Source organism: Balaenoptera ricei, chromosome 10 (genome assembly GCF_028023285.1).
Source record: "Balaenoptera ricei isolate mBalRic1 chromosome 10, mBalRic1.hap2, whole genome shotgun sequence".
Taxonomy (NCBI): Eukaryota; Metazoa; Chordata; class Mammalia; order Artiodactyla; family Balaenopteridae; genus Balaenoptera; species Balaenoptera ricei.
Window position 1 is genome coordinate 11,786,013 of NC_082648.1, and position 13,525 is coordinate 11,799,537.

Below are 13,525 nucleotides of genomic sequence, written 5' to 3' on the forward strand. Positions count from 1 at the left end.
CCCTGGCAATCAAACAGATCCTGTGAAATTTACAGACTCGGTATACCTCTAGATTATTCCATTAGGGGAAGAAGAGCATCAGGATTCTTTGGTTTTTCACCCCAAATTCTTAAAGCAATCTATTAAGCAGAAGAGAATCTGAATTCTAGGCTCAGGGTTGAATAACTAGACCTTAGGCAGTTAACCTCATTCCCCCAACCCCTTTTTTTAGCAGGAGGAGGGAAAGCAAGAGTTCATAATGTGAGGGGAATGGAGATGGTCTTTAAGGTTCCAGTAGGCATTTAACTCCTCTGATGCTAAACATTCATAAAGGCTCAGCTTCATTCAAAGCTTCACCAAGGTCCAAGGTCACTAGGCATCAAACATGTGACACACCTTTAGTAAAATCAGCATTTCAGGAACAGCTCAGATTACAGTGGCCTAGGGTGTTGCCTATGGGATAGTCAGTCAACCTTCACCATTCAGGGATTAATTCCCACTCCCATATTCTCTTAGCCCTTGTCTGCCTTTTTCCCTTCTTACTGTTTTATAGGATCCCCTACTCGGGGGTGAAGTTATTAAGAGAAAACAAATGACAAGACATTCAACGTTGCTGATTCTGGGGCACAGAGCCAGCATCAGGAAGAAGTGAGATAAAGACAACATTGAAAGTGCAGGCTAAAAGTCACATTTATTATTGCAGTATACCTAGGTTATACAACTTGGGAGCTAGACTGCCTGGATCTTAAGCCTGGTCCTGCCATTATTAGGTATGTGACCTTACACGAATTTTTTAACCTCTCTGTGCCTCAGTGTCTTCATCTATAAAATGTGAACAATGACAGTACTTACCTTATAAGGATCATTGTGAGCGTTAAATGAGTTCAAACAGATGGAGTAGCTTACAACAGGGTCTGGTACTTGGTAAGCACTAGATGAATATTAACTTTTATAATTATAGTTCTCTACGTGAATAGCTCAAATGAATAATAAAAATGGCTGCTTTATACTTCACATTTTCATAAAGCTTCATGATTAAAAAAGGATTTAAAATAGAGTATCTTGTATAATATCACAACCACCTGCTGATGTATAAATATTACATCCCTCCTTCTAAAGGAAGAAACAGAGGTTCAGAGAGGTCGAATGCCTTCCTTCTGACTAAAAACACCCAGGGCTTCTATCGACATATCACAGCTGCTTCCAAACACTAGGAGGTTTGTGGGACTTTTTTTTTTTTTTTTTAATGGCTATATGATATCGCTTAATTATTTAGGAAAATCACATGTTTCTTTCTGAGCCTTTCTTCCCTTACAGTAAGATGGTAACAATACTACTTATCTGGAAATATGTTATGAAGGTCAAACAAAAGAATATAAGTAAAAGGTATGTCAAGTATATAGTAGACACTCAATGAATTTAACTCTGTGTTCTTCTTGCCTCTGGGGGGAAAAAAAACAAACTACAGACAGATCAGCATCAACTTGTTTTAGTCCCAGGGTAGACCTCTTCATGGGATCTAGGAATGGGATTGCAAAGAACCTGAATCTACCATCATATACTCAGCGGCTTCCTATTATTATCAGGCTCTTAGGACCAAGTCAGACAGCTAGGTTCTCAGTTTTGAACTGCCATGCTACCCAAGTAACCACCTAATGATGTGACTTCTCAGGTGGATTTTCCAACAAGAGGAGGTAGGTCCGTTACTTGGTAGCATCTGATCTTCTTGGCAATTGAAGTTTCCACCTTAGTTAATTCTGTTTTATGCACATTATATGCATTTAGCTGGCAGGAGCCACCCTGGAGTGAGGCAGTTCCCTCTGGGTGTCGTTACAAAATGGATTCGAGGACCTGGGAAATGAAGGACCAGCCCTGATCCCCAGGACCCATACCTTATCTTGGTTCTGTTCCTACTCATCTCTCAGCTGATCTATTTCAAAAGTTTCCTAATTCTCCTCCTGTCTTCTCTCTGACCTGTCTGTTCTCCCTTTTCAAAGACTCCAGTTTTCTAAAGGATAAAGGCTAATTTTTAGTTTTTTAAGGAACCTCCACACTGTTCTCCATAGTAGCTGTACCAATTTACATTCCCACCAACAGTGTAGGAGGATTTCCTTTTCTCCACACCCTCTCCAGCATTTATTGTTTGTAGATTTTTTGATGTTGGAAATTCTGACTGGTGTGAGGTGATACCTCATTGTAGCTTTGATTTGCATTTCTCTAATAATTAGTGATGTTGAGCATCTTTTCATGTGCTTTTTTTGGCCATCTGTATGTCTTCTTTGGAGAAATGTCTATTTAGGTCTTCTGCCCATTTTTTGATTGGGTTATTTGTTTTTTTGATATTGAGCTGCATGAGCTGTTTGTATATTTTGGAAATTAATCCCTTGTCGGTTGCTTCGTTTGCAAATATTTTCTCCCATTCTGAGGGTTGTTTTTTTGTTTTGCTTATGGTTTCCTTTGCTTTGCAAAAGCTTTTAAGTTTAATTAGATCCCATTTATTTATTTTTGTTTTTATTTCCGTTTCTCTAGGAGACGGCCCGAAAAAGATCTTGCTGCGGATTTATGTCAGAGTGTTCTGCCTATGTTTCCCTCTAAGAGTTTCATAGTGTCTGGGCTTACATTTAGGTCTTTAATCCATTTTGAGTTTATTTTTGTGTATGGTGTTAGGAAGTGTTCTAATTTCATTCTTTTACATGTAGCTGTCCAGTTTTGCCAGCACCACTTATCGAAGAGAGTGTCTTTTCTCCATTTTATATTCTTGCCTCCTTTGTCGTAGATTAGGTGACCATAGGTGCGTGGGTTTATCTCTGGACTTTCTATAAAGGCTAAACTGACTGCTCAGCAGGATCCAAAGGCTGTATTTTCCCCTGACTACCTATCTTCCGTGTCACAGCCTTCTCTCTAGCTGTCTTGGGCTAATAGTTTCTCCTTCACACCATGGTCTTCATGCCTCTATTTGTTTGACCTTGTCCCCTTGTCAAATTGCTGAGCTCCTTTCTAGCCTGTAAACCTCCACGCAGACATCATCTTCTCTTTCATTTATTACCAAACGTTCACTGAGGACTTCTTATGTGCGCTGAGCACTACGTTCAATGCAAGGTGTCAGGACTTGCTACGTGTCGGCAACGTGCTCAAGAATTGACAAAAATTATCTCAGTTAATTATCATGACAACCCTGTGAAATTGCAAAGGTCCACACTCCCACATCGCAAAACTCTTGGGGGCCAGATGGGTTTCAGAATTCACGGTTTTCCAGGTTTTAGAACAGCAATGGTGTGTAAATTACAGACGATGTTGCAGTCTCTGTGGGGAGCCCCTCATAATCAAAGACATTGATAACTCTGTAGCCTGATGTATAAATTCTCTCCAGAGGAGAGGAAATAAATAGAGACTATAAATAGTTCAAGTTAGTTTTTGCTACCGAGTGAGTTCAGATCAGGTCGTATTTTGCTACCACAAGAGAGCTAGGACGAAAAACAAAGGAACAAAGAACTTCTAGTTTTAGAGTTTTGAGATTTTGTAATTACAAATAAGTGACTAGGGACCTGTACCATTACTGTCAGGTTTTACAGATGAAGAAAGCCAGGCTTGGAGAGAGCGGATAAGATTTTGAGGAACAGATAGTCAAATCAAGGCAATGTGACTCCGAAACCAGTACTTCCAACGTCTGGGCTGTGACCTTGCCCTCCAGAACCGCCTTCTCTCATCCCTCCCACTGACACGGTGCCTTCTTTAGTTTCACCACCAGGTTTGCTACACCAGAGCTTATCACTGCTCTTTGCTTTCTGGGTTCGAATAGCTTCTTTGGGTGCCTTGCTTCCCTATCAGACTGTGTGTTGGGGATTCTACATCCATGCTTTTCCAGTCCCTGGGCCGGAGTAGCACTCCCATAAATAGTTGCTGAACTAAAAGTTTTACTTGGGAACCCAGGAGAGAAGGTAATATTGGAACCATAAGTAGTCATAAGATTGTGAATGCCTGGCTTTGTCCCAGTCTACGCATAAGAGTAGATTATGCTGTCAACGTAAGAGTCTGAGGTGCAGGTTTTACATGTTGTGCTGAACCTGGTCATTCCTTCCCTGTGTGACTAGCAATGGTATTCCCCTCCTTCCTTCCCCACCATATACTCCCCCCATCATACACTCACACACCACATATTATCCATCACACACACACACACACACACACACACACACACACACACATCAGACTTCCAGACCTCTAGCAAGAAGAAAATACCTGTCCGCAGAACATCGGTTTGTTCAGAATATTCTACATACGTAGGAATTTGCTCCACAATGTACAGAGTGCCTTTATCAAGGCTGTAGTTCAGATTTACCTTCTTCAGGTCCAGGACCATGTACTGATTGTTATACGTGCCTGAAATATCGGGAGACATGAAGACAGGGCATGGGTATGTCTTTACCAGTTAACTCCAGATCTAAACGTACGTACATGCCTAAAAGTTATTCTGCAGGGCCACTTACCAGAGTTGTATTTTGAAAAGACCTCTGCCCACTGCTTGCCTCCATTTGCCATCATATTGGCCACCCGGACTCTTTGCCAGGCCAGGAGAGACTGGGGTACCACGTGCTGCAGTAGGGTTTTATTATACACGCTGTTTGTAGTCTGCAGCAATACCAAACCACTGCTGAGAAGGTAAAAGTCGTCCAGAGACTCCAAAAACCCTACAGGAAACACGAATATACAAATCAGCATAACACATATGCAAAATATTGAGGCATCAGTGTTAGCACAGAGCTTTGTGTACACAATGCATTTTGCAGTGTCCGTTACTATTATCCTCTCCCAGCTTTGGTTCCCCTCTGTGGCAGTTACTCAACTGCCATTTCTAAAGGTGCCAGTGGACCTCCATCCCTGGATTTGCCATTGAAAATTTTTGATTTTATGATTTGGGATGACAAGAATACATTAAATCGGGACTATTCCAAGTTTCCAAAATGACGAACAGAGTAGATCCTCACTTGCTAGGATTTTGCAGGAGAACTTTTAATTAGGGGGAGATATTAGAAGGATTCATTGTTGGATAGTAAGAATACGGATGCCTTCTTTCTTTCTCCTTTTCTGTATTTTTCCAAATTTTATGTAATGAGTCTACATAATTTTTTTAAGTAGAAAAAGTATCTACATTTATAAAAGTGAACATGGTTTTGACACTCTGGGTCAATGTGTTTTACAAATGTTGGAAAATCAGCAGAGCCACAAGTCTTTTTTTAAAATAAATTTATTTATTTGTTTGTTTTTATTTTTGGCTGTGTTGGGTCTTTGTTGCTGTGCACGGGCTTTCTCCAGTTGCGGCGAGCAGGGGCTACTCTTCGTTGCGGTGCATGGGCTTCTCATTGCAGTGGCTTCTCTTGTTGTGGAGCAAGGGCTGTAGGCGCCAGGGCTTCAGTACTTGTGGCACACGGGCTCTAGAGCACAGGCTCAGTAGTTGTGGCTCACAGACTTCGTTGCTCCGTGGCATGTGGGATCTTTCTGGGCCAGGGCTCAAACCCATGTCCCCTACATTGGCAGGCGGATTCTTAACCACTGCACCACCAGGGAAGTCCCTCAATGACTGTTCACTCAGCTCTTGGGCTGAGGTTGTTCTGCAGTGCTTGAACTGTACAACCATACTTGGCAGCCTTGAGCAAACTCTGGTAGAAAATCTCCATAGGATAGAACTCTGTATTTCTGGCGTGATAAACTTGGCTAATTCACTCCTTATTGTAGCAGCCTCTATGGACACAAGAGGGCAGGCATTCTTTAATATGTGTGCGTGACTAATACTAACATGAAAGGAGTAGTCTTTCATTCAAGAGCAAGACTGTTTGTTGAAGACAAAAAAAATGGAGGCCACCCAGAGTTCTGGAACAAAGAAGATAAACTGTCTTACAGAAAACTTCAGTCAAGGAGTTTAATTCTATAGTTCAGAGTTTAAGATTAAAAAAAGGAAAAGGCCCAGAGAGGGGACAGAGTCCTGAAACAGTGCATTATAAGAGAAAAAAATGTTCCTTGACTACGTAAAGCTGTGTTCTTGCTCTTATCTGTCACTAGCAGCTTTGGAAGGCACACTATTTTAGATCAGGGTAAAGTGAAACACTTCGGTATGAAGGCCAGCCAGCAAATAACATTTCATAGTAAGCTTCTTGCTAAATTTAATTAAGAAATAAGAGAACCCTTACAGTTCATAAAGCATCTTTCAGGACTTAAAAAATACGTAACCACTTGAATCGTAAACATTAACAATGACCACTTTCCTCTGATTCCATTTAGATCTATTGCTTAGTACAACACAGAAAAGTTTCCCCTTATTATCCTATCAAGTGTGTTTAAAATGTGCCCATTTGGAAGAGTGACATCAACATCATGGGGGGTGTGAGACACTCCCTTTGTCTCTCCCCTTCCATCTACGACCAGTAAAACATCCATAACTCAACAAAGGTTCCTCGGCCCGACACAGCAGCATGCTGGAGGGTTCCACACATCTGTCATCTAAGGGTGCGTGGCCTGGAACACATAAAGCAGGCGGAACCAGAGGGACGGTGAAGGCAGTGCCTGCCATCTCCGTGCCCCAGGTGGCATTGTCAGCAACACCGGCAGCAGCAAGGAACCAACAACCCTGGAGACAGAAATAGTGACGGGGGGGGGGGGGGGGGGCACCAGGCGACACCTCTGACACAGACAGTGGAGGGTGGAAAGTGCCAGCTCTCAAAAATAACCAGAGGCAGCGCGGGTAGGAGAAACCAAAAACTTGTGCTATAGCGCCACCTACTGGGAAACAAAAGAAAGGCAACTAATTACTAACCTATTGAATAGCTACAATCAAGTGAGAAAAAAAGCTTTACCTAAATTAGAGACATGTTCACCACTTCAAAGGCACTGGCAGAGGAGCACTCATCAAGCCCCATGAAGAACCATGGTAACACAGTACCACAAAAAGAAAATGACAGTCCTCCAGAAACCAAATTTAAAGTCATGGAATGTTGTGATCTGATAGAGAATTCAAAATAGCTGTCATGAAGATACTCAACCAGCTACAAGAAAACTTTGAAAGGCAGTTCAATGAGCTCAGGAATGAAATTAATGAACAGAAGGAATACTTTACCAAAGAGATTGAAATTCGAAAAAAGCACCAAACAGGAATTCTGGGGCTGAAGAACTCAATAAATGAGATGAAGAATGCATTAGAAAGCACTGGAAATAGAGCAGACCACATGGAAGAGAGAATTAGTGAGCTTAAAGATGGAAATCTAGAAATGATACAGGGAGAAGAGGAGAGTGAATTAAGATCTAAAAAGTAAAGAAATCCTATAGAACTATCTGACTCTTTTAGGAAGGGCATCATTAGGGTAATGGGTATCCCAGAAGGAGAAGGGAGAGTGAAGAGCGCAGAGGGTTTATTTAAAGAAATAATAGCTGAGGACTTCCCAAACCTGGGGAGGGAACTGGATGGAGAAGTCCACAAAGCCAAGAGAACTTCTAATTACCTCAGTACAAAAAAGACCTTCTTCAAGACACAGTGTATTAAAACTGTCAAAAGTCAATGACAAAAAAGAATATTCTAAAGGCAGCCAGGGAAAAAAGGATGGTAACCTACAAAGGAATCCCCATCAGTCTATCAGCAGACTTCTCAGCAGAAACTCTGCAGGCCAGGAGAGAGTGGAATGACATACTCGAAATTCTGAAAGATAAAAACCATCACCCAAGAATACTCTATACAGCAAAGTTATCCTTCACATATGAAGGAGAAATAAAGACGTTCCCAGACGAACAAAAGCTGACTGAGCTCATCAACATTAGATGTGCCTTAAAAGAAACGTTGAAAGAAGCTCTTCTACCTGAAATGAAAAGGCAAAAGTACTGTACACAAAACTTTGAGTAAAATGGTAAATGGACAAACAGAATAAAAAAATTGCAACTTATTCTATATCAGAATAGGTTGTTAAAAACTTAGTTACAGCATAAAGATTAAAGGGAAAAAGCAGTAAAAATAACTCTAGCTACTTTAATTTAGTAACGAACAACACAAAAAGGAATAATTTAAGACAACAAAAACGTAAAAAGGGAAGAGGAAAAGGAGGAAACCCATGTAGGCAAATGAAGATAAGATACTATCAGCAGAAAAAGAACAATTTTATCCATGATAGGTTTCATACAAATCTCATGGTAACCACAAAACATAAATCTAGAGCAGAGAGAGGAAACATAAAAACAAGAGGAAATTGGGAAAAACATCATAGAAAACCACCATACTAAAATGGCAGACAGAAACACAAGGAAAAAGGAACAATGGAGGGAAGCAGCCACATAGCACAGGGAGATCAGCTCAGGGCTTTGTGACCACCTAGAGGGGTGGGATAGGGAGGGTGGGAGGGAGACGCAAGAGGGAGGAGATATGGGGATATATATATACGTATGGCTGATTCACTTTGTTATACAGCAGAAACTAACACACCATTGTAAAGCAATTATACTCCAATAAAGATGTTAAAAAAAAAAAGGAACAATGGAGATACAGAGCGACCAGAAAATAAAAGATAAAATGGCTGTTCTAAGTCCTCATCTATCAACGATCACCTTAAATGTGAATAGATTGAATTTACCAATCAAAAGACACAGAATAACTGGATGGATTAGAAAATAAGACCCAACTATATGCTGCCTCCAGGAGACTCATCTCAGCTTTAAAGAGAAACATAGGCTCAAAGTGAAGGAATGGAAGTCGATACTCCAAGCAAGTGACAGCCAAAAGAAAGTGGGTGTAGCCATTCTCACATGGGAAAAAATAGACTTCAAGGCAAAAATGGTAGCAAGAGACAAAGATGGACATTAAGTAATGGTAAAGAGGACAATTCGTCAAGAAGACATAACAATTATTAATATATATTGACCTAACATAGGAGCACCGAAATATATAAAGCAATTATTAACATACCTAAAGGGAGACAACAAAATAATAGTAGGTGATTTTAATACCCCACTTACAACAGTGTATTAGATCATCCAGACAGAAAGTCAAAAAGGAAACAGCAGTCTTAAATGAACCTTAGACCAGATTGATTTGATAGACATATATAAAACATTCTATCCAAATGCAGCCAAATACACATTATTCTCAAGTGCACATGGAACATCCTCAGGGATAGACCATATGTTGGGACACAGAACAAGTCTCAATAAATTTAGGAAGATTAAAATCATATCAAGCATCTTTTCCAATCAAAATGGTGTGAAACTAGAGATCAACTACAAGAAGAAAGCCAGAAATATCACAAATATGTGGCAACTAGGCAACATGCTACTGAACAATTATTGGGTCAACAAAGATATCAAAGGAGAAATGAAAAAAATTAGAGACAAATGAAACTGGAAATATGGCTTACCAAAATCTATGGGATGAAGCAAAAGCAGTATCAAGAGGGAAGATTCTAGTAATACTGTAAATGGCAATATTTCTTTTTTATGGCTGAGTAACATTCCATCATATATGTGTGCATGTGTGTGTGTATGTGTGTGTGATATATATATATATGTCCCACATCTTCTTCTTTATCCATTTATCTGTTTATGGACACTTAGGTTGCTTCTGTATCTTGACAATTGTAAATAATGCTGCTATGAACATTGGAGGGCATGTATATTTTCAAGTTAGTGTTTTTGTTTTTTTTGATATATACCCAGGAATGGAATTGCTGGGTCATATAGTAGTTCTATTTTTAAGTTTTTAAAAAACCTCCATACTGTTTTCCACAGTGGCTGCACCAATTACATTCCCACCAACAATATACAAGGGTTCCCTTTCTCCACATCCTCACCAACATTTGTCATTTGTGTTCTTTTTGATGATGCCATTCTGACATCTACATAAAAGTACTAGAAAAAAACATAGTACTAAAAAAAAACAAAAACCACTGATAAAAGGGGTGAGAGTGGGCATCCTTGTCTTGTTCCTGATCTTAGAGGACATGCTTTCAGCTTTTCACCATTGAATATGATGTTAGCTGTGGGTTTGTCATATATGGCCCTTATTATGTTGAGGTATGTTCCCTCTATGCCCACTTTCTGGAGGGTTTTTATCATAATGGATGTTGAATTTTGTCAAAAGCTTTTTCTGCATCCACTCTTGCCACTCTTATTCAACATAATATTGGAAGTCCTAGCCAGATCAATTGAGCAAGAAAAAGAAATAAAAGGCATCCAAAATGGAAAGGAAGAAGTAAAACTGTCACTGTTTGCAGATGACATGATACTATGTATAGAAAACCCTAAAGACATCACCTAAAAACTATTAGAAATAATAAATGAATACAGTCAAGTTTCAGGGTACTAAATCAGTATACAAAAATCTGTCGTGCAGAAAGAGAAATTAAGAAATCAATTCCGTTTATAATTGCATCAAAAAGAATAAAATCCCTAAGAATAAATTCAAGCATGGAGATGAAAGACCTGTATACTGCAAACTATAAGACATTGTTGAAATAAATTGAAGATGACACAAATGGAAAGATATTCTGTGCTCATTGACTGAAAGAATTAACATTGTTAAAATGTCCATATTATTTAAAGCAATCTATGGATTCAGTACACTCCTTATCAAAATTCCAATGACATTTTTCACAGAAATGGAACAAAAATCCTAAAATTTATATGGAACTACAATAGACCCCAGATAGCCAAAACAATCCTGAGAAAAAAGAACAAAACTGGAGGTGTCACACTCCTTGATTTCAAATGATATTACACAGCTATAATAATCAAAACAGCATGATATTGGCAGAAAAACAAACACAGAGATCAATGGAAGAGAATTGAGAGCCCAGAAATAAACTCACATATACATGGACAATCAATTTATGACAAAGGAACAAAGAACATACAATGGAGAAAGTATACTCTGTTTAACAAATGGTGTTGGGAAAACTGGACAGCCACATGCAAAAGAATGAAACTAGACCACTATCTTACATTATACACAAAAATCAACTCTCAATGGATTAAAGACTTGACTGTAAGATCTGAAACCATAAAACTCCTAGAAGAAAACATAGGCAAGATGCTCTTTGATATTGGTTTTAGCAATATCTTTCTGAATATGTCTCCTCAGGAAAGGGGAACAAAAGCAAAAATAAACACATGGGACCTCATCAAACTAAAAACCTTCTTCACAGCAAAAGAAACCATTAACAAATTGAAAAGACAACCTACCAAATGAGGGAAGATATTTGCAAATCATATATCCAACGACAGGTTAATGTCCAAAATATATAAAGAACTCATACAACTTAACAACAGAAAAACAAACAACCCAATTTTAAAATGGGCAGAGAAGCTAAAAAGACATTTTTCCAAAGAAGACATACAGATGGCCAACAGGCACATACAAAGAAGTTCAACATCACTCTTATTAGGGAAATGCAAATCAAAATCACAATGAGATATCACCTCATGCCTGTTAGAATGGCTATCATCAAAAAGGTAGAAAAAACAAGTGATGGAGGGAATGTGGAGAAAAGGGAACCCTCATACACTGTTGGTGGGAAGGTAAAGTGGTGCAGCCACAGTGGAAAACAATATGGAAGTTCCTCAAAAAATTAAGAATAGAACTAACATATGACCCAGCTATTCCACTTCTGGGTATTTATTGAAAGAATATGAAAACACTAATTGGAAAAAGATATATGCGGCCCTATGCTCATTGCAGCATTCTTTGCAAATAGCTAACATATGGAAACAACTTAAGTGCCCATAGACACATGAATGGATAAAGAAGATGTGGGGGGTGTGTGTGTGTGTATGATGGAATACTACTAAGCCATAAAAAGATGAAATCTTGCCATTTGTGACAGCATGGATGGACCTTGAATGTATTATGCTAAGTGAAGTAAGTCAGATGGAGAAAGACAAATATCATACGATTTCACTCATATGTGGAATAGAAAAATAAATGAACAAACCAAACAAAAACAAACACATAGATACAGTGAACAGAGTAGCAGTTACCAGAGGGGAAGGGTGGCAGGGGGATGGCAAAATGGATAAAGGGGGTCAACTGCATGGTGATGAATGGAAGCTAAACCTTTGGGAATGAGCACGCTGTAGTGTATACAGAAGTCGAAATATAATATTTAGGTACACAAAAAACTTATATAATGTTATATACCATTAAAAAATAAAATAAAAAATTTAAAATGTGCTTATTTGCATATCACATGCATTAGCTGCTCCAAACCTCTGAAGACCACACACATTCCTTCCTTCCAAAAGAGTAGATTCAGTGTTGACAAAGGACATAAATGACATACAACTCAGGGTCAGGAGTGTGGGTCATGATTGTAAAAATAGCTGTGCTGCATTTCCTCACCCCTCCCTCTATCCATACTCAGCAATGGGACTTTGCAACATCTCCCAGAAAGAGGCATTGTCTGTTTCCCCATCTCTTAAATCTGAGCTGGATCCAGAACTTGCTTCGGCTAACAAAATGCGCCAGTTCTGAGTCTAGGCCTCAGGAGACCTTGCATACTTCTTCTCACCTCTTGTCACCCTGTTACAGCCGTGTAAAGTAGCCCAGTCTAATTTAGTCTCTGGGATGGGAGACCACGTGCAGGAGGGCCAGCCTCTAGCTGGCCAGTCCCCCAACGTGCTAGAGAGTTCATCCAAGGTCAGCAGAGCTGCCCACCCAGCCCCAGCCAACCTCAGATGCACGATGTGCCCAGCGGAGACACCAGAAAGAACCATTTAGCTGACGTGTGGACTCAAAAGCAATAATAATCACATGCTTCCAGCACAAAATTTGGAGGTTCAGCAGTAGCTAATATAATAATAGTAATCCAATTATACAACATATTTTGTTTTGAAATGTCTTACTGCCATTTGATTTTTTAAAAATTTTAATTTTTACTTTGATTCTTTTCTCTCTTTTTTAAAAAATTTATTTATTTATTTATTTCTGGCTGCGCTGGGTCCTCAGTGTTGCCCGTGGGCTTTCTCCAGTTGCAGAGACAGGGGGCTACTCTTCGTTGCAGTGCACAGTCTTCTCACTGCGGCGGCCTCTCTTGTTGTGGAGCACGGGCTCTAGGTGCGCGGGCTCAGTAGTTGTGGTGCATGGGCTTAGTTGCTCCGCGGCATGTGAGATCTTCCTGGACCAGGGCTCAAACCCATGTCTCCTGCATTGGCAGGCAGATTCTTAACCACTGTGCCACCAGGGAAGCCCTGCCATTTGATTTTAACACAGATGGATGTGACACTTCGGGAACTCTTTTCTTTCTTTTTTTTTTTTAAAGAGAAAAAACAAAATAACATCTTGGCACCATACTCAGCCTTTCTGCTCCGCTTTTTCCCACAGCTGAAGAGGAACAGTATCACTTCTCAGACCTGTGGAAAGCACCCAGCTATGCTGGGCTGTCTGATTTCTCTAAGCCAGTCTGATAGTCAATAAATTTTTATTAAACGCTTACTGTATCTCAAGCGCTGTGCAATGGGTCTCAGCCCAGAGACTGTATCAGAATTCCCTCAGGAGCTTCTTCAGAAGGCATATGCCCAGACT

The 13,525-nt window shown here is 39.8% G+C and overlaps 1 protein-coding gene across 2 annotated transcripts in view; it reads right to left on the reverse strand.

The window, feature by feature from the left end:
• The window catches only part of PLBD1 (phospholipase B domain containing 1), a 67,960-nt gene that overhangs the window by 3,447 nt on the left and 50,988 nt on the right, over positions 1 to 13,525 (reverse strand). For both annotated transcript variants that reach the window (XM_059934497.1, XM_059934498.1), the window contains exons 7-8: positions 4,467 to 4,667; positions 4,219 to 4,359 (exon numbers count right to left, since the gene is read on the reverse strand). In XM_059934497.1, coding sequence (XP_059790480.1) covers positions 4,219 to 4,359; positions 4,467 to 4,667 — 342 coding nt within the window. The remainder of the gene's footprint in view (positions 1 to 4,218; positions 4,360 to 4,466; positions 4,668 to 13,525) is intronic.